General features: G+C 36.6%; 2 protein-coding genes across 4 annotated transcripts in view; one reads left to right on the top strand and one right to left on the bottom strand.

Annotated features, from left to right (window-relative positions):
• Positions 1–167: 167 nt before the first annotated feature.
• Positions 168–20,028, top strand: part of LOC109038669 (RNA 3'-terminal phosphate cyclase) — a 20,058-nt gene continuing 197 nt past the window's right edge. The window contains exons 1-11 of one of the 3 annotated variants that reach the window (XM_019053836.2): positions 168–303; positions 1,954–2,132; positions 2,761–2,878; positions 4,509–4,635; positions 6,283–6,406; positions 8,030–8,088; positions 9,002–9,143; positions 10,701–10,825; positions 12,062–12,215; positions 13,129–13,233; positions 14,714–18,589. In XM_019053836.2, coding sequence (XP_018909381.2) covers positions 2,079–2,132; positions 2,761–2,878; positions 4,509–4,635; positions 6,283–6,406; positions 8,030–8,088; positions 9,002–9,143; positions 10,701–10,825; positions 12,062–12,215; positions 13,129–13,233; positions 14,714–14,797 — 1,092 coding nt within the window. In that variant the 5' untranslated portion in view covers positions 168–303; positions 1,954–2,078 and the 3' untranslated portion in view covers positions 14,798–18,589. Of the gene's footprint in view, positions 407–1,953; positions 2,133–2,760; positions 2,879–4,508; positions 4,636–6,282; positions 6,407–8,029; positions 8,089–9,001; positions 9,144–10,700; positions 10,826–12,061; positions 12,216–13,128; positions 13,234–14,713; positions 18,590–20,028 lie in introns of those variants that run through there. The other 2 variants (XM_019053830.2, XM_019053817.2) reach the window with 2 other exon arrangements.
• Positions 17,972–20,028, bottom strand: part of LOC109044380 (uncharacterized) — a 17,889-nt gene continuing 15,832 nt past the window's right edge. Inside the window, exons 6-7 of the mRNA XM_072296485.1 lie at positions 19,083–19,518; positions 17,972–18,318 (exon numbers count right to left, since the gene is read on the bottom strand). The gene's annotated coding sequence lies outside the window, so the exon portion shown is untranslated. The remainder of the gene's footprint in view (positions 18,319–19,082; positions 19,519–20,028) is intronic.

The following is a 20,028-nucleotide window of genomic DNA, read 5'->3' as shown; positions in this document are numbered from 1 at the left end:
CATAGAGAAAAAAAAGGAGGTGTTTGCATTTCGGGCATCTTGGAGTATTTTGATGACTTGATGACGTAGGTGGATACAGCTGGGTACAGGGACGTCCCCTTCACACTGTACCCACCTACGTCATCAAGTCATATAAAATTCCAAGATGCCCGAAATGCAAACACCTCCTTTTTTTTCTCTATGCTAAAGCACCGCTTTAAAATAAAATTATTTTCCTACTACTACATTCTCATATTCATTCTCTTGGTCCATGTCCATGCTTCCAAGTTCGATCGAACTTTGAACTTCTATTTCAGCCTGCCGGTACGTATAATTTTACAAGTCACTTTTTTGCGCTGCGAAGTGCAAATTTTCCTTTTTTGATCTTTTCCATTCAATGTATAGCAGTCTTCCATGGGAAGTCAAGGTAACTGCTCAGTATAATGTCTTATCTGTTCATACTTATTCCTCACATGTTACATACCATGTGCAGCCCGAAATGTATCTACTGTTCTTGGATCGGCCATGACACACATCACGAAATTCTACATTCTAACGAAGGGAAATCAGTCCTCCACTTGTTTTGTACAACAATAACGTCATTCAACTGGACAGAGACGAATACTGATAGAGCAATGATAGAGAGACTTTGCCAGGGATGTCGATTCCCTGGGAAGTATCGATGGTATCGCCATTATCCAAATTATGCTATAATTAGGAGTGTGTATGTCTATTGGCCGCTCGATTCCACCAGATTTATGCTTCTCTTGAAACCACCCTTCTTTGCATGGGTGCTTAGTCAGCTACTATCAAGACCAGTCCACACAGGTCAGTCATCCCCGAGGATGAGTTTGGGTACTCTAACGCGCAGTGATGTAGTATTGAGTGCCTGCAATGTGTTTCTTATGGGAGCACCCATTGTGACGTAGCATTGAGTGCCGCCGTGTTAGGGCCGGGCGGGGAAATGGCTTTCAAAAAGATGCGTAATGACTGACCTGTGTGGATCGGTCTTGGGTGTCATGAGCCCTTTACATACTACTGCTGTTGAGCTGAGTTTACAACATTTAAACAAAAGTAATCTTCTTGAGGATCCTGATTATTCTGTTATTCGTCTCAGTGCTTAGTGATGGCATGTGAAACCGGAGAGAGAAGTTTGAAAGAAAAAAAGAAAAATTGGCATTCTTCATGGCCAAATCAGATTAAGGATCAATATTATTGACAGTGGGGTCTGAGGATCAATACCACATGGTATCGATACTGTTGAGTATTGATCCAAAGTATTGATACTTTGGAAATCAGTTAAGTGTCGACAACCCTAGACTCTGCTTTTCCTCTGATGTGGATGATTGAAAAGCTTTCCTCATGAACTAAGTGTACTTGTTTCCTATTTCTCATTTCTCTGGACATAGACACATTAAGACATGACCCTGCAGGGCGATTATTGAAATGACATCGACTCTATGTCGCCACGACAAAGCGTCGACATAGAGTCGATATCATTTCAATAATCGCTCCGCAGGGAGCATTTATTCCTCTCCGGAATCAGAGAAAAATTATGGAAATGGTCATATTTTGGGCATCTTGGATCATGTTGATGAAGTTGGTCAGTGCCGACCTACGATACCTTTCATTATCGATTTTCCTTTGCGTTTTTTTTTGGGAATGGTACGGTTTTTGGAAAAATTCCATTCCACATGATGTGTTTGGAAGAATATTTTGAGTTGATCCAAGCCAAAAATACAGACGCCTTGGACCTTGGTCAGTTTTTCATACTTCGAATTCCAGATTTAGCTGTATTATTGATGCCATATCGCACCAATCTGTGTCATAGGGTAAACAATCCTCAAAATGCAATCATCTAATTTTTTTATCTCCACGCTTTGGAATGCTCCAAGTCTAGTTAATGCAATTCATACCTAACACTTGATTTGGTCTCCTTTCAAGCTCATCCATGTACCTTCTGTATCTCTTCAGGTAGCATTGCCGAAGTCCATTGCTGGAGTCTATTGCCGAAGAACAGAATTAATCTAGTTTCCCGTAAAATCTGCAGTGTTCAGCCGCTCAGAGCAGTTGAGAACTCCGCCAGACTTAAATCAACAATGGAATTGGATACCACTGGCTGTGCTCTTATTGATGGGTCTCTTCTAGAAGGGGTACAGTAGTAATTTCTTCCTGATCTTTGTGATGTATCTATTTCTGTACGCTATATTTCTTTCCAAGTCATAGATTAGTAACAGCGATGCTTTAAGAAGTATCATGGCAACAAAACAGCGACAGACAAATGAATCACCTTGAAATGCTCGACGGTTGTCGATACTCTCTCTACCGTAAACAGCATATTAATATAGAAACTTTTACTATGAGAAAAAAAATTTGGATTGGAAATTTTTTTCACTTCAAGCCTCATTTTGCCTGACTCAATGACAGCTTTTTGACAGTTGTCTAAGCGTCGAAAAATTACTAAATATCGGATTACATGGTTCAGTCAAAAATTATCATAAAATGTCTGTGAAGCATGGTTTTTGAAAGTGAATTTATTTACACATTCATACAATCCTATATTTTTTAGAATAGTATTTTGGGATTTTGAAGTTGAGCAAGAAACTTAGAAGGGAGGAGTAGCCTGCCTAAGTTGTCAGTTATCAGAGCCCCAGATTAGTGATTGTTTTTCACCTCCGTGTTGAATGAGTTGTTTTTGAGAATTACTTTATGATGCCATCACTTAGGGAAAATCCAGGATATTTGAAAGTTGAAATAAAGTATAAACCGTGTAATTTCCAGGGTGGCCAAATCCTGCGAACAGCTGTTGCCTTGTCTGCTCTTAAGGATGCGCCGGTACGAATAATCAAAATTAGAGCAGGAAGGAAAGATCCTGGTCTCAAATCGCAACATCTCAAAGGTATTATTCTTTTTCAAATATTTATTTTTTTTTTCTGCTGAAATCTTTGTCAATGTCTTTTGCTAACTTTTGATAGGACTTAATGGAGACAGCTAATTCTCTTGCATTAATTTATTTTAAAACCACAATGAGTGCCATCTATAAGAATCCAAATAAAAATCCACACTTTTCTAAAACTTATCAAACTATCTATTTTTACTATTGTCAGCAAAAATGAGGGTTGTTGCCTCTCTGGAAAAATTCGGAACAAGTAGGAAAACTTCGTAATTATGAGTTCCCAGGGGTAAACAGGAAATTCTCAGAGAATGTGGTTACAGTGTGGATTTTTCTCTTCACCTTCACGGCCAATGACTGCAGTCCGCATGGCATTACAGCAAATTTCAATCAGTCCTTCTAAACACCTGCATTCAGCAGGAATCATCGGCCAATCTCATTTTGACACAATTCTACCACCAGTCGTTTGCAACTGTGCTGGCCACAGAACTAAGCGTTTTTGTTGTTTCTCAGACTACTCGGGTGCACAAGTACTAGTACCTAGCAGGGCTGCTAAAATTTCTTGATCTCAGTACCTACAGTTTTTTTTTGGTCGCGCTTCAACCCTTTGACTTCTGAGTTAGGTTTTTATGTTGTCCTCCTTCAGCCTAGGTCAGAAATGGGAAATCATGCAAAAATGACTGTTGATAGTTTCTTTAAGTACCTTCATTTGCTTATTTCTCAACCTAACAGCTTGAAATTTCTATTTCTTATCCTTCTTTATGTAGGAGTAAAGATCAGTCACCAAGAGTTAGTTATCAGCACCTAAGTAATCTTTTTAATTAAATTACATATAAAATGAAGATTTTTAAAGTTCCAAGACAAGACTTCTCGTCCATAGGAGTCAGAGGGTTAAAATGAGGAAGCTCTGAAAACAGGTTTTGAAAATGAGAAGTCCAGCATCTGTTAGCCTCTAAATTGGATTATATTCTGCAAGAAGGAGCTATGAGCATTCCAATGTTGCCAACATTGTGTAGCTTTCTTTTATATGTGTAAAGTCACTCCTACAACGCACTCTGACGTTCTGCGACATCCAAACGCCACATATGCCTATCCTCCCAGATGTTATTGGGGATCTGACACTGCAACATCTCTTCGTCAATGCTCTGCCACGAGTACTGTGCACCTTTTTTTACCTTGCAAATTTAAACTGATCATCTAAGCAAGTTTTATCTTTACTCCAAAAAAATCAAATAAATTGGGGACGAAAACTATTTTGTAAATTTAGTTTTTTCTTGATTTCAGTTTTATTGCAAAGAATGTAAGTTGCACAATCCTAGCAAAATTGGAATGCTCTTTGTTCCTTTTTGCAAAATGCAATGCAATTGTATATGTGCAGCAAAACCGAGGCAGGGAATGCCCAGCAATGTTGATACTATAAAAGGGTCTACTAAAGATTGATACAGACATCATTGAGTATATGCCTCAAGAATCTGCTAACGGCAAGTTCTTAGAATGGTCTTGAAAAACATTTTTCTTTTGAATTTTCTTTTTTTAAATTTAAAATTAAAAAACAGTTGAACAGCAAAGAATAGCTGTATAAACTAACCAGATCTATCATCTCATCCTTAACATTTTATGAATTCACTCGATCCAGGTATTGAGCTTGTTCGTCAAATGTGTGATGGAAGTCTAGAAGGCGGATCCATGGGCTCGACAGAGATAACATTTCGACCTGGCCGAATTAAAGCTGGATCTTTTTATGCTGATGCTGTCACTGCTGGGTAAGCACTATGGCTATAGACGATTGAAACGCATATTTTTCTTCTCTTGCAAGTGTACATGAGCTAAACAACTTGTTTTCATGCCAAAATTTTTAGACTCATCTTGAAACCCTCTTGAGTAGTCTTTGAGTGCGTTGTAATCCCTTAACCTTTTTGATACCAGGATAGGCAAGAGAGTAGCACCAGAGAATACTTTGAGCTCCTCTCCAAAGCAGTGACATGCCTGCACTTTAGTTATCTTGCCTCTTGCCTTTGCGCATGTTTTGTGGAGAATGCGCAATTTTCAACATGATTGTGTGAAAAACTTAAAATTTCAATGCTTATTGACACCACTTTGCCATTTTCTGAACCCGTTTTTAAGACACTCTCATTTTTGCATGCGGCTGATGCCGACCCCATTGTTTTTGTGGTAGAGAAGTTTTTGCACCTGTAGGAAGTTTCAAAGAGTGTCTTAAATTTTGGTTTGCAAATCATGAGAATTGAGTCTGAAGCTAAAACAAAATATCTAAAATATCCTAGCTGTGTGTTTGGCTTTTTTCCTGTGGATTCGTATTTTCCTGGTTTTTTAAGGAAAATGTTAATTCTATGAGGTAACAATTTTCTCTTTCTTCTTTTCTTGCTCCAGTAAATCAAAATTTATGCAAAACCATTTGGTAATTAAAGAATTGATTAATTCTTGATCCTTAATAGTAATTTCTCAATTCAATATTTGAATGTTAGAAAGAAAAAAAAATATGTATTCGATTTGTACTTTGACCAACACAAAAGTTGGTTTCGGTCAAAAATAGGTATAAACTAAAAATTCAATCTGAATTCAAAACTTTTTCAAAATATTCGATTCAATTCAACATGAAAACTGTATTCGCACAGCCCTAAAAAAAAAAATCATCACTTTTGACAAGTGCCTCTTAACATAAATCCTTCCTCCTGTCTTCTTCGTCTTCCAGGATTACCTGCGGTCTGAAAATTCAAGAAAAGTCGGGGAATTTGCCACATCTATGTACAAATCACTGAAGCATTTCATTGATCTTCCAACTGATAACTTCTATGGTCCTTTTAAGGCTTTTATCCTCTAATCAGCTACTGAATACGTATATTCCTATACTTGGATCTTTAAACAAGGACATTTTGTCACAGCTGAGCAGAAGTCAACGTATTTAAAAAAAAATAAAAAAATAAACAAAGCAAAATAAAAATGTAGGTGGAAATTTTGTTGGAAGGTCATGGGAGGTTAGGGAATTAGAAAAGTTTGGAGTCAGGGAATTTGAAGATGCAGAAATTATGGATACTCTGGTATTTGCAACGTGCAAGATTCGTTGCCTTCTACTTTCCTGTAGACTCACTGCCCACCTGCTAGTGTGTATTATATTGTAACTACAAGACAATGCTGGGAGCTCCGAGAGTCTCCTAAGATTTTGGAGAGAAACTCACTGGAACTCAATCTAGCTGATGGCAATTAAAAGTATTAAGTAACTATGATTTAGGTTATATTATCCCTTCTGTTCAAATAAAATCATCAGCTATAGTGACTTTTATCAGATAGAATTTTATCTTAACATTCATTCTTTCATTAAAATGCTGTCCTGTACGGACGAATGTATAATCATTGTATTCTATGAAGTTAATTGTGCATGTTTGTTGTTTCAGGAGTGTCAGTTTGATGATGCAAGTCCTTTTACCATTGGCTCTCTTTGCCCCAGGTCCCACAAATTTTGAACTTAAAGGTGGGACTAATGCTGATCTCGCTCCACCAGTTGACCATACAGTATTGGTATGTAATTTTTTTTTTTTACTACCATTTCCTTCCGAGACACAGCGTACATAATTTGAAAGGTAGTTTTTAGAGTTGACTGTCACTCACTATTGGCAGCAACTCAGCAGTGGTGTCAGTTTCTTGACTTCTTAATATGGCATGTACAACAAAGTAACTTCAAATACTCGAACAAAAACAATTTTTGTGCACATTTTTCCCTTCTAAGTTGCCGTGAGAGATTTCTTGTTTTTTTCTTCCTTGTAGAAAATTTTAATGGCATGTCCAAGTATTCAAAATAATCTGCACCAGTAGTGCTTCCCATTACTTGCTGGTATTCTTATTTTTCAAGCTGCCATGAAAAACAGCTAAAGAAAGTTACAATAATCTTTGCATTGTGAATTATTTCACTGCCAAGTCTCTATTACTCTTTAAAACAGGGTGTCTAGCGACCTGGGAATGTCGGGAAATTTTCTTTTGTGTCAGCAAGATCAGGGAAAACGTCATGGAATCTGCTAAAATTCTGTTAGGGAATTTCATCTTGCAAGCGATTTTTGTGTCAAGGAATAGTCAGAGAAATAAAAAAATATGGATTTTTTTCCTGTTGAAAATTGATGATGAATCAAGTTTAAGAAAATGGCATTGATACTAAAATTTCTACCTGAATTTCTGCTGATGTCTCTTAAATTTTAAAAATGAGGCAAACATATCCCATATAAGTTTAGGCACCATAAATTTTGCTCTATTTATCTATACCATAAGTTCCGAGACCTCCTTAATTTGCATATCTGGTAATGCTTTTTTCGGTTATCGACAAGTGACAGGACCTAGATGAGTCCGCCCTAATCAGATTTTGGAAGTAGGACCCAGGTTATTTTACTATCGTGTTACAAAAGAGAGCAAATTTACAGAATGCTCCGCAACTGCTGCCGCTGCGCGCAGAAGGTTGCGCAGTCGCCGAGTAGCCTGCGTATTAGCTCTACTCTATGAACACAAGATTCACCCATCAATAATTAAGCCGTGCAGTAGCCAAGTTGTTTAAAGTGTCAAAAGCTCCTCCATGAAGATTCGGGCCGTGGGTCCGATTCCTGACACTTGGACCGTTTTGTTATGACCTGATAACCATGTTTCGTTATTTTACTGCAAGAGTACATTAATCGATCATTGTAAAGTACATTCTGTTGACTTTAAAACATTTTTTTTCTGTATTTATCAAAAACAAAAACAATTTCATTCTACAAGTAAAGTACATCTCATATCATAAATTTTTAGGGGAGAAACAAAACTAACATTGATAGGAGGCTAAAAATAGGACCGCGAAGCGGCTCCTTGATGGTGTAGTGCGCCCTCAGAGGGTTGGACCGCGTTGTTGCCAGATGGCGTAGCCCCCTAGTTACATTATATCCTTAAAACATGAAAAAATACTTACTTACATCTAATTAGATCAACCATGTTGAAAAATTGGGAATATTTTTCCTTATCGTCAGAAAATTATTAATAATGTCTGTCAGCAGTTTTTTTTTCTCACGGTTTTTTGGCCGTTTTTGTCATAAAAATTGGGGATGTGTCAGGAAATTTTATTTTTAAGATTGCCAGACACCCTGAAAAAGCTGTCGGTTCACCTATTTTCTGTTTTTTTCCCAGGCCTATCGGCACATGCTGGAAAAATTTGGAGGTGATTTCAAGGCTCAAATTAAAACCAGGCAAGTTTCTCCTTGAAGATCTTTATCTTTGATCTTTACTACAGGATGCACTAGCATAGCATTCTTGGACCATCTTTCTAGACCTGTGCTTGTTTCATCTGTGGGCATTTTTCAACCTGGTAACCTTGAACTTTGTTATCCCTTTAAAGTACAATTTAATGTGACGCTAGTGAAGAATACTTTAGAAATTTAATTCTCCTAATTATAATTGGTTCCTAATCTCATGAATCACACAGACAGATCTATTCTCATGCTGTTGTTTTTTAAATTCAAGATAATTTGTCTCCTCTATCAGCTGAATATCTCTGTTATTGCTAAAATTTCCAAGTTTGAAACTGCTTTGTGTTAGTGTCTGTTCTAGACAAAAAGCTATTTGGTTGGTTTCTTCCATGAGACTCATTTAATAATAGAATTTCTACACTTTTGCTGCGGTATCAAGTGCTGACATCTTACATCATAGAACTGTGTTTTCTGCTTCACACTGTCAAGTAATTTCTGATTCGAAAATGAGATCAAAACTGAGCAGGACTGTAATTTGGAGACTTGTCAGGTCCCAGACTGTCTAGTTGACTGTCAGTGCATATTTCCTAGTTGCAGATGTTTACAGTTAAAATTGACACAACTGGAAACATTGTTCTCAAACCGATTCAAACTTAAGCGCTGTTGCGATTTCAAATGGTTTTGCTGCTGACCTACCACAACACAAACTATAAGTAGAAAACTCATATATTTAGAAATTTTATGGGAAATAAGAGAATGCAGGGTGAAAACCGGGCATACAGCAAAAATTAGAATGGTTCCAACTTCTCAGGCACCCTTAAAACCTACATAATCTTTTTGAAATGTCTTGTAATGAGTTATCGCATCATAGTAATCTATCTTCCCAGCTTAATTTCAATTTGTATAATTTCAGAGGTTACTTCCCGAAAGGACGAGGAGAAGTTCTTGTGAGTGTCAGTCCAGTAAGATCTCTCAAAGGAGTCACTTTGACAGATTTTGGTGAAGTCAAGCGAGTGTTTGGCTTCTCTTTTGTTTCCGGTAAATTTCCCTCTCACGTACGTATTCTAAACTGATGTACCTGTATATTCCTCCTTGCTTCCATTCCTTGAAGGATTTGTCTTGTGGCTAGTTTTTATCAGAGTTAGTGCACAGTAAAATTTAGAAAAGTGAAAGCTAACCTGACCCATCAAGGGCCTTTTGCTGGTCTCTCAAGAGTCAAATTTTAAATACCTTGAACCTCCTTAATTTTTCGTTTTTTTAAGTATTCTAGGGTTTGATATGTATGGTTTCAATCAAAATATGGATGTGCCAAAAAGTTTTATCCTTGTTCAAAAGCTTGATTGGCGGCTGTTTTTAAGGTTTTCCCAAAAAATGGCAGATTTCTGATGTCCGATGAAATATTTAGGTAGAAGTGCGAACTTGAAGTAAAGTGTTTTTGTATGCCACTAGTAATCTTAAAACTACAATATGAAAGTGTTTTGACCATGCGCTCATTCTGAAATCAAATCCTTTCTGTTCTGAGAGGCAACAAAAAAGATGAAAATTGGATGCTGTTTGTTTTTTTATTGGAGCAAGTTACTAAACACCAGTCAACATTATTTTGTGTTTAGCTCATCAGTTTTGAATGACCTGCAATGGAGCTCTTTCTTATGTCAGGAATTCGCGACTTGACCCTCTATGGCATCGCGTTACGAATTCTTAACAAAGTATTTTTGGGGTTGTTAAAAATGGAATCATTCCTCTGTTACATGATTTTGCAAATTTTCACTAGCTTTTCCTGTTTTTGAATGAATGATTCCCTAAAATTTAAAATTTTGAAAAGAAATTGGTACTGTTTATTTAACATGCAAAATAGGAAATAGATTAGTGTCCTCCAGAATTTGAGATCCAAAATTAATTCATGCCATAGAGGGTTAAGTATTGATTCCCATGTAAAATTCTGAGTGAAACTCATTGGAACGTCTGGTTATCTCTGAGAATTGATTGAAAAAACTGATTAAAGCTCTCAAAGTTGAGATCCCAATGAAGGATGTATCCCATGTTACTTTGATAGTCCATCTCTATAATTAAGAGTTTGACTTGATATAGAGGTGGACTCTCAGGGCAGGGTGGGATATCCCCTTCATTATGGCCTCAACTTTAAGATTTTCTTTTTGAGCTTGAAAGTGCGATACAGAGATAAGTAGGGGCACCATCATGTTGCTCGAGAAAGTTTTCATAGGAATGGGTGTGCAAATTGCAAATCTATCACACATGCAAGAGCTCCATTCAAGAAGGTATCTTATATCTAATGCATCATGAGAGAGAAAAAAAAGGGGGAAGGAGGTACTTCAGCGGTTACGTCACGTCTGAATAAAGCTTGCATTTTCAGCACTTAGACGCAACATTGTACTCATTCGCCCTGTTTCCTCTGTATTGGCTGAACGATCAAAATACCAAAATTACTGGAAGACGGTGTATTCGATATATTCAGTAAAAATATGAAGACACTTCTCTCACTAAAAATGACTAACATCTTGAATTTTAAAAAAGTCCCATAATTTTCATTCCCCTCAGTTGTGAAAGTTAATTTCCACTGTGTATCTCTAACACTTATGTTTTATGTTATCCAGTTGGCTGACTCTATGACAAGATATGTGGAAAGAGTTTTGAAAAATGATCCTGTTCTCAGAAAGAACTGTGCAGAGATCAAATCTACCTCCTCTGACAAGGCCTTTGGGGATGGATTTGGTATTGTGTAAGCATTGAAAAAATTTTATTTAATGCACAAGCCCTTGAATTTTGTAGCGTAGCGTTTCTCTGAACGGTGCAACTTACTTTTCCTGTTTACTTGAGGCTTTAGTCCCACGGTCCTTAGCTATTGAAGAAGGATAGTGTATTTGATTTGAAAAAATTAAGGCAACATCAGTATTATTTAGACGCAACGGAATGAAAATTTTAAAAAATGGGGAGAGCAAGGTTACCATATCAAAAGATATAGCAGGATGATTAGAGCCATCACAGACTCATTTTCAGCTGGAAAACAATCAAAATTAATAGAATTGAACTCAATTTTGATTGTTTCTGCTGTTGAAAGTGAGCCTGTGACTGCTCAAAACATGCTTCATTTTTAGTTTTTTATTATTAAGCCCTATTTAACTCATTTTGTGATTTTTCATTCTGTTTTTTAAATATTCCTGATGTTGCCCAAGTTTTATCATACAAAATACCCTAATATATGAGAACCCTGGGAATGAAGTCCCTCTCAAATGGATCTCTCGACAAAGTGAGACTTTAACCATTATTTCTGGTTTCTCATCAAAATTCCTGTAAGAACACAATTTGTGAAATGAAAATACTGAAACTAATTCCCAACTAAGATATTAATTTCAATGCGTAAGTTCAAACTCTTTGTCCCTGAAGGAACCATTTTGTAGGTAATCGAATTGAATTGCACACACGTCATTGCAGTGTGAAAATATGGCAACCTCAGTATCAAGGATTTGGCCTAGCCATTGCACTTAGTTTACTTTTGAACAACGCAAGATGGAAAAAAAGTGTATTACGACCAATGCCAAGTAAAAAAGTTAACACCTTGGTTGGGAGTTAAAATTAGTAATTTTTGTCGCTTAAATTGTGTTCTAATTGAAACTTCATAGAGAAATCATACTTCAGAATTCTTAAACTTGTGAATTGTCTAGAGCTTCATCATGACTCACTTGTCGGAAGCAAAATCTTAGCTTAGAAAAATTCCTCAAAACTTCAAACTTACTTTGCTGAATCATTAAGTGTTACTTGAATTGGAGGATTAACATTTTCTCTTATGCCTAATTGCCTTATCTTTTCATTTTCTTGAGAGTGAGAATGGAACTAACGCTCTTGTCATGAACAGAAAGGAAGGAACATGCCATATGTTAGGGCAGAGGATCTGAGTGCTCAGATTTATTTTAGTCCGATACTGAAACTGTTTTTTTTTTTCTTTGGATGTCTTCAGACTTGGCTGTGAAACCACCACAGGTTGTCTTCTTGTAACTTCATCGTGCAACAAAAGAGGATATCGTGCGGAAGATGCAGCCAAGGAAGCAGTAGAAGAATTGGTTAGCTCAGTGAACATACAATCATGTGTTGATCAACATACGCAGGACCAGGTGCACAAATCACTTCAAAAACTCTTTTAATTTCAATTTCAAATGCATTTTGTATAAGAAAACAACAGTATCATGGTTCACAATGACAGTTGAAAATACTTGATTTCATGCCTTAACAAAATCTTCTTGATTTCACTTAAAATCACTGGATTTAAGGATTCAAGGATTTGAAGCCCGCCAAAAAGTCAGTGAAAATAGCAAAAATAGAGAGAGCAAAAAAAAACTCGGTTTTTCAGAGTTCTCTGTAATTCAATTGCGTCCAGAATGTGTCTAGATTTGTTGATACGCCTAGAGGTGTTTTTACTGCTTCTGTACTGATTGCACATATTATTGCTCCTCCTCTGTTGTAAGGGTTGCCTCCATTTTCACTCAAGCATCAGAAATTGTTGACGAAAGAGCGAAACTGTGAAACCGTTTTGGACGTCGTAGACTTCCTGTTATACTTCATTTTTTGTTTAGAAAACTATTCAACGATATATCTTGAGATTTTTTGAGTTTTCCTTTCTGTAAACAAAATATTTGTGCAAATTTCAAGCTGAAAAGTTTATTCGTGTTTCTTCTGAAAAATAAAATAGGACATGAAATTTTGAAACCATCCTGTCAAGGTGATAAATTCTTTCTAGGTAAACATCGAATCCTACTTTAAGTCTACCATTCAAAAAAAGGTTTTTTCAAACTTACCTTATTGATGGGCCTGTGGCGGCTAGCCACGACTCCGCCAACCTGCGCAGCTCATTGGCTTTGGTTTGACATAGTAGCGGATACAGCCATTGAGCTGCGCTGGTTGGCGGAGCCGTGGCTAGCCGACAGGCCTCTGAAGCCCAAATGGATCCTACATTGGAAGTGAATACATTTTTCAGGGTATCTTTTTATTTTAGTATTTTGACCCCTTCATTTCTTTTTTGGAAAATAGGTCATTATCCTAATGGCACTTGCTGTTGGTGAATCAAAGCTCAGAACTGGTCCTATCACTATGCACACGAAAACTGTAATGCATTTCACGGAAAAACTATTAGGGGTAAGTAATGCTAGTTGAACTCCGTTAATCAGTAAAAGTCATCTGTGGCATTTTTCTTTTTGTTCTTGTCTGTCAGCTCTGGGTTTCTCACTTACTCATTAATTGCTCTCAGAGAGTTTCACTTAGTTCTTGGAAACATTTTTGAAATTCATACCGTCAAGACAATATCTTGGAAATAATTTTATGTGCTTTAAACTTGTTTCTGTGAAACCTTTCAAAAACCAAGACAAAGCACCAGGTATTTCAGTAGTGAGCACTACGCATCTCTGAAAACCTTTCTTGCATTAAATGTAGCATTGTCACCAGTAACATGCTACTGTTCAGTTGAAGAAATCTCATACAACTTCCCAAAGTTCGAACATCGACACTTGCCTCAGGAAAGTATTGGTCAGTGACAAATAATTTTTACAAGGTTGTTGTCCAGATTTTTGCACCTAAAATTTTGTTAAAAAACCAGAATGTTTATTAAAAAGTCTACTAAAGCATTTTTGAGGGGAGGAAAAGCCAATCAAAATCCGACCAATTGAAAGCCGGTGGTCTAGTTGACGTAGCAAGGCGTTAAAGCTGAGTTCAGCCAATCAGGAAGCACTGTTTCCCCTTCTAGCTATGTCATCAGAGCCCACCATAAATATCTTTTCAAACTAGTCCTGGTTCTGCCTTTTACAGAACGGGGTTTCTCGACCGCTTCGAATTTAACAAAATTCTACAAAATTTCCTTGAAGACCATTTCACCCCGCATGTCTAAAAATGAAGTGAAAAAAATAGGCACCTCTGACCTCTTCTGAAATATCTAAATTATTTTGCCCTATGATTCAATTACAACTTTCTGAGCCCAATATGCTCTTCGATTAGAACACACAATTTGCCGTTTTGGAGAAATTCAGGGCTGAACAGTTTATTCTGCAACATGCTATCATGTTTCTTCTTTTGATGATACGACATTGTTGCAGCGTTTGATTTTTAGACAAGCCTTTTCAGTAAATCAATGCTACACTGAAGACTGGTAACACATGGAGGATAGATTGTTTCTATTTCTAATTCTGTTCCCTCAAATCCGTTGCTTCAGTGTTGCCTATATCTGAGAAAATGGAGGAGGCCCCAGTAGCTCAGTCTCTGTATATTTCGTTGGCACAGGATCTAGAATTCTTTTTTCACCAATCTAGTGGTGCTGCAAAATTATGACTTGAAAATGTTAGTAAAAGTATCGGTAAAATTTCCCTTTTAGCCTCCACATTCTCATGATCAGCTCAAGGAAATACCTCAAAATGAATCAAGCTCAGAAGGTTGTAAAAAACAACTTATTTCAAAGTAATGAAATTCAATGAATATGACAGCCAATCTGAAAATGTTCACAACCCTGCAGGCTTTTTTGCACGAACACTCTCTTTATCACTTTTCTGGACTATTACCCTCTAGCTGTGGTAATTCTGGTTTTGATGAAATAATTTATTTAGTAATTTCTTTTGTTCGCTTTTTTCAGGTGAAGTTTGTTGTCTACGCCATTGATGATGAAGTCAATATTATTGAGTGTACAGGATCAGGATTCCAAAATCCCAATTTTTAATTTCATCCAGCGGATGTCCATCTTGTAAGGATCTCGATAAGTAATTTCCTCTTTTTTTCTCAATCAGTTGCTTACAAAAATACCAGTAGCATTTGCTGATTTCAAGAAAATCTACAAAGTAGAGGATGCATCAAATAGAAGATCGGACTTCTTCTTCCTCTACGAAATTTTTTGGTCACCGATAACTTTTCAGTGCCTTCGAAAGCTGTTTTAAAGGAGTCAAACGGAAACAAGGCATCCAAGGACTTGTCATGTTGCCATGATGTGAACATGAACAATTTGTCATGCGAGAGGTGCAGGTTGGACAGAATAAGTGGACTCAGATGTTGCAGGTAAAATAGTAAAGGCCACTGCTATCTTTCCTTTATTAATGTTGTGGAAGAACTTTTATTAAATTGAATCGAATTCAATTCAAATTTTCACAATTGATGAAGAGGAAATAAGTTCGTATTCTCCTCCCAAAATTCTGTGAAAAAGAAAGAAGGTCTTCAGTAAAGCTCCTTCCTGAGAACTTCCCCCAACCATCAAGTTTTCATCAAAGCCTCTTCTGTGAAGGTATTTTTCCTACAGAGTCACAATTTTAATGTATTTTCTAATCATTGTATTGAAAAATATCTTGGAATTATTTTATTTTTGTGGGGCAATCAGGATGTCTACCAGTCCGGAAAGTCTGGACAAAGTACGCAATTTTTAAGGTCGGTCCGTAAGTACCTTAAAAGTACGTAAATCTTGCGGAAGATGTGTAATTTTTCGCATTTTGCGCTGCGCGTTCAGTTCAATCGCCTGATAGTTATGCAACCCTCTCTACGTTGTCCAGGCGTATCAGTGCAATGTCAGCCCTTAAGAGCGCGATTGTTGTAGAGGAGCGGAATAAGGCATTTCCCTAGATTTGACGGAAACAGCCGAAAAGGCCACGGGAATAGCCGAAGTAAAGCGCGGGCAGTGCCAAAATCGAAGAATTGCGATAAATATTGAAAAGGTACTTAAATAGTACTTAATTTTTCCCGTAGGCGAGGTACTTAAGTTTTTCCTTAAGTACCTAAAAAGAACTGAAAAAGTACTTATTTTATTTTTGTGGACCTCAGTAGACACCCTGGGCAATGCTATTTTCTTAACTTCTTTGTCTACAAGTAGAGGTTTGATCTCTGAGGAAATGTGCCACTACAAAAATCGCATAGCACCTTTTGCTGCACAGCGTAGCGACAAAAGCAGACAACAGAAACTGATTTTAAGTGTGAAGAGCACATTTTTTAGGATTTTTTTTTATTTTTTAGGATTTTCAAAAGGTAAGTGCCACCATGACCCATACTTTATCATCAATGTTGTCATTTATAATTGTGTAAAGTGAAAATTCTAATTAACTTTTTGGAATTATCCATCAGAATCTCTTTTTGGCCCAAAATGTATCCCTGCTCTTGATTTTAACAGGCCTTCAAAGATTTTTAGTAGAGCTGTGTGATTAATGAAATTTTATCTTCAACGTGATTAACTTTTAATTTGTTACAATTGAAACAAGATTTCAATCGCAATGAATTTGACTTCCTGTTAAAATTGAATCTCCTCAAAGTTCTTGAATTTGAAATTCTTGTCATTTCTACAATAGCGCGTAGCCACCCTCTGTCGGAAAAAAAAAAATCGCATCTAATTTGCTAACAACCCCATGGAAATAGCCCTACTATACATGTATCCCAAGCTGTGGTTTATCTTTGATGATAATAACTTGTTGACACTTTTGATAGGAGAGATGAAGAGTACATCAATTAAAAAAATTTGATAAATTTTGAAAAATTTTGACGTGTTTAGTATATTTTTTGCAAGAACATTCTGTACTCACGCTCAGTTTCTCTTTCGTGCGTGTTTGTTTGATCAGACGCAGAAAATTAGAAATTAATTCGGTCCAAAATCCTGCATATTTTGGGTGGAAAGAATTTGTCAGAAAGATAGACAATTACCAACCTTTTCCACCTTGAGAATAGAAAAAAAAATATCACGAGAAAACTGTAAGCTTTCCAAGTATTATACAAAATTCTTGAAGAAGTCATTCACTTCAACTTCTCTTTTGGTGCCCGAAGCCACCGAAAAATGACTGTGACAAAATTTATCATGATCTTACTCTTGTTTTCCGAATTCAATCGCTGTTGCTGTCAACTTCTTTATTCGCAATCATACTTTAATTGAACCTATAAATCTCCTTTTGCATAGCTTTAAGTTTGAGCAATAATGATTTGACTTTTTGTAATTCACTCAATGTGACCCAACGCGGCAATTATTAGCCTTAATTTTTCACTCTGAAATATGTGTAGGAAGAACTACTAAAAACTAAATACTTAAACATGCTTGGAGAAGCAGCAAATATAAAGATGGAGATTATAAAAATAATTGGATCTCTAACCATTATGCTGCCATTATGGCCAAATGGCAGCATAATGATGATTAGAGATTTAATTCTTTTTATTACCTTCATCTTTACTTTTAATTACTAAATAGGTATGCAATAACGTGGTGAAGAATCATAACTAACTTGTTATCACTCTCTTTCAATGAAATCTCAAATTGCTGAAAACAAGCCCAAAAACTCCGTAGTGATGAAAGTGTACTTCATTGCTATTGCAGTTCACCAGTGTTTAAGTTAAAGCTGTGTAATACACGGCATAAATTATACCACTGAACTTTTTTTCATGCTCTTATCCTTAATTTGAAGGAGCAGTCGTTTTTGATTGCTCCTCATAGATTAAACTCTGCATTGAGATAACTAACTGCTTGTGGATTCCTCCATGAATGTGTCTCATTCACTGGTAATTTAGTCAATATACATATCTAGTCAAGGTATAAACATATTATGAATCGGGTCATTAGGTTTTTTAATGGCTCCCCTAATGTTTTAATGGGGATTCATCTGGCTCATCTAATCCCAGGGGCATCATCACAAGCTCTTACATAGCTGCACTGCTTAGACAATCTCATCTTTTCGTGCTGTTAAAATACTGTACACAGACCGCTTCAACCATCGTTACCCTTAGCCGACAATAAATGCAACCAGTTGCAGAAGATGTAGAAATTTAATTTTGTCCATCGCATCTTGATCTGTAGTCATATTTAAAAGTAAATGCAGAAGATACGGAAATTAAAATGAATATCATCACTACTGGATGTTTTTTTATTTATTATTTATTAAATTTTTTTTATTTTGCACACATACACATTTTGGTACATCTTCTTCCCTGTGAAGATTTTACAAGTCATTACAACATTCCAACATCCAATTTTACAATTTACAATTATTACATTAACGTTATATTGTTTTTCATAATCTTCGGCTAATATTATGCTTAAAAGTCGACAGCATTTTATGAAAAAACAAAGCATAAGTTTGACTTCAAATTCTCCACTAATTCTATGTGACGAGACTGGTTTGTACGATAACTTCATCCAAATTCTAGTATCCTGTTTCACAGTGGTGAGTCAAATGAAATAATTGCAAGTCATCTCTCCTTTCCCAAACCAATGGGTTTCCACCTGTGCTGTTAGACGCAGAAGATAGATTTCAAACTTGACATAAATTTAAAGTCTTTTAGGCGCCCTGAGGTGAAGTACCACAGGTCATCAACTCTTTGAGTATCAAAAGAGGTGTCAGCGACTATTCAACTCACTACTTTATTGTTATATTTAAACTATCAAGCTGGCACCAAATAATATTGTATGAGTAGCCTTAAATTGCATGTTGTTTTGATTTACGATCCATACTCAAAATTTAAACATGGTATATTTAAAAATATAAATCTTGAATTTTAAGCAAGCTTTATCATTACTCTTTTGGCGCCCGTTTTTATGCATTCCTTAACAGAACTGCTACTGCCTTCTTTAACAGGTTGGCAATCAATAGCTAGGTAAGCATGAGTTCCGTTAATGAACACATCTAAGATGACGAAATCGTGTACTAACGAAGTCAATTTGTAGAAGTTATCAAGGAAATCCATTTGATGGACTGTGGCATAGAAACACTTGTTTTATTTTTTAGTGTTTCTTTTATACGGAGCAAACCCATCCTCCTAGATTTTAATCAGAAGTTTTTTTCATTTTGCGTATGAACAGTAACTGTATTATGGAACTTACAATCTGATATGACAGCGGAACTCAGAGACTTCTCTTCCTCATCAGATTATCATCCAATAAATTACGCAAGAGTGCAATGTGGACTGGGCATTATTCCAATGAAATCCTTAGAACCTATCTTGCACTATGAAACTGTAATGTTCAGCAAAATCCTAATTGATTAAGAACTCACCTTTTTAAAATTCTCGTTTTACTATTTGGAAGAAGCTGCATGTCGCTGAGCAGTGGAGAGTGCTGCCATGAACAGCCGCGACTGGTGCCAAATGTCTTCAATAAATCCTCTGTCCCTTGAACAATGTCTTGCAGGTTTTTCTGAGCGTGGTCACCCAATGCTTGTCCCAAATTTCATTGATGTCATTATCCTTGAATTTATTTCTCAAGTCAGCCAAAAGCTTGTCTGTTCAACTGTGTGGCTTTCTTCCCTGTAGCTCTTAAGTGGCCGGTGACATATTTTTCACCACACATTGGATTCTCCTCTTTAAGATGGGCAACAGTTGCACTTAACTCATCGTCACTAATCTCTTCATTCTCCAAAATTAAGTGCTTATGTTTGTACAGCGTTGTCCGAGAAATTTGGATATCTCAGGCTATGGCGGCCAGGGTCATGCCTGCAAATGAAGTAAGATTAGTATGTTGATTCATTTCGTTGATGAAGTATTGAATGTTGGATTGAACTTTGTTCATCTTCGCCAATTTGATGTTAGGTTGGCGACAAGTTCCATGAGAGATAAGTCCTCGGGTAGGTGTGAACCTTGCTTGAAGAATTTATTGTACATATCTAATATTCCTCCCCACAGTTTTCATTGAAATTCTTGCTTATTTCATTATCACCTGTAAACAAGGTGAGGTGCCACCACACTTGCTTCACCTGGCAAACCACCACTGCAACCCAGCGATAAATCTGATACACTAGGGATCTGAACAATGACGTCGACAGATGGGGGAAAAAATTTTTTTCTAACTGGATGTAAAATTTTCTGTTCCCTGAATCAACCAAAATCTCCTTTCCCTCTTTTTCTTTCACAAAAGCCATCCACCCTTTTTCGGAGTGTACTATACAGATTGCATAAAATAAGCTGAATTGAGATGCCTCCATTTCAAATGAGTTTAATCATATT

This window comes from Bemisia tabaci, chromosome 1 (genome assembly GCF_918797505.1).
Source record: "Bemisia tabaci chromosome 1, PGI_BMITA_v3".
Lineage (NCBI taxonomy): Eukaryota > Metazoa > Arthropoda > Insecta > Hemiptera > Aleyrodidae > Bemisia > Bemisia tabaci.
The sequence above is the reverse complement of the archived record's forward strand: the minus strand, read 5'-3'. Positions and strand labels throughout refer to the sequence as shown.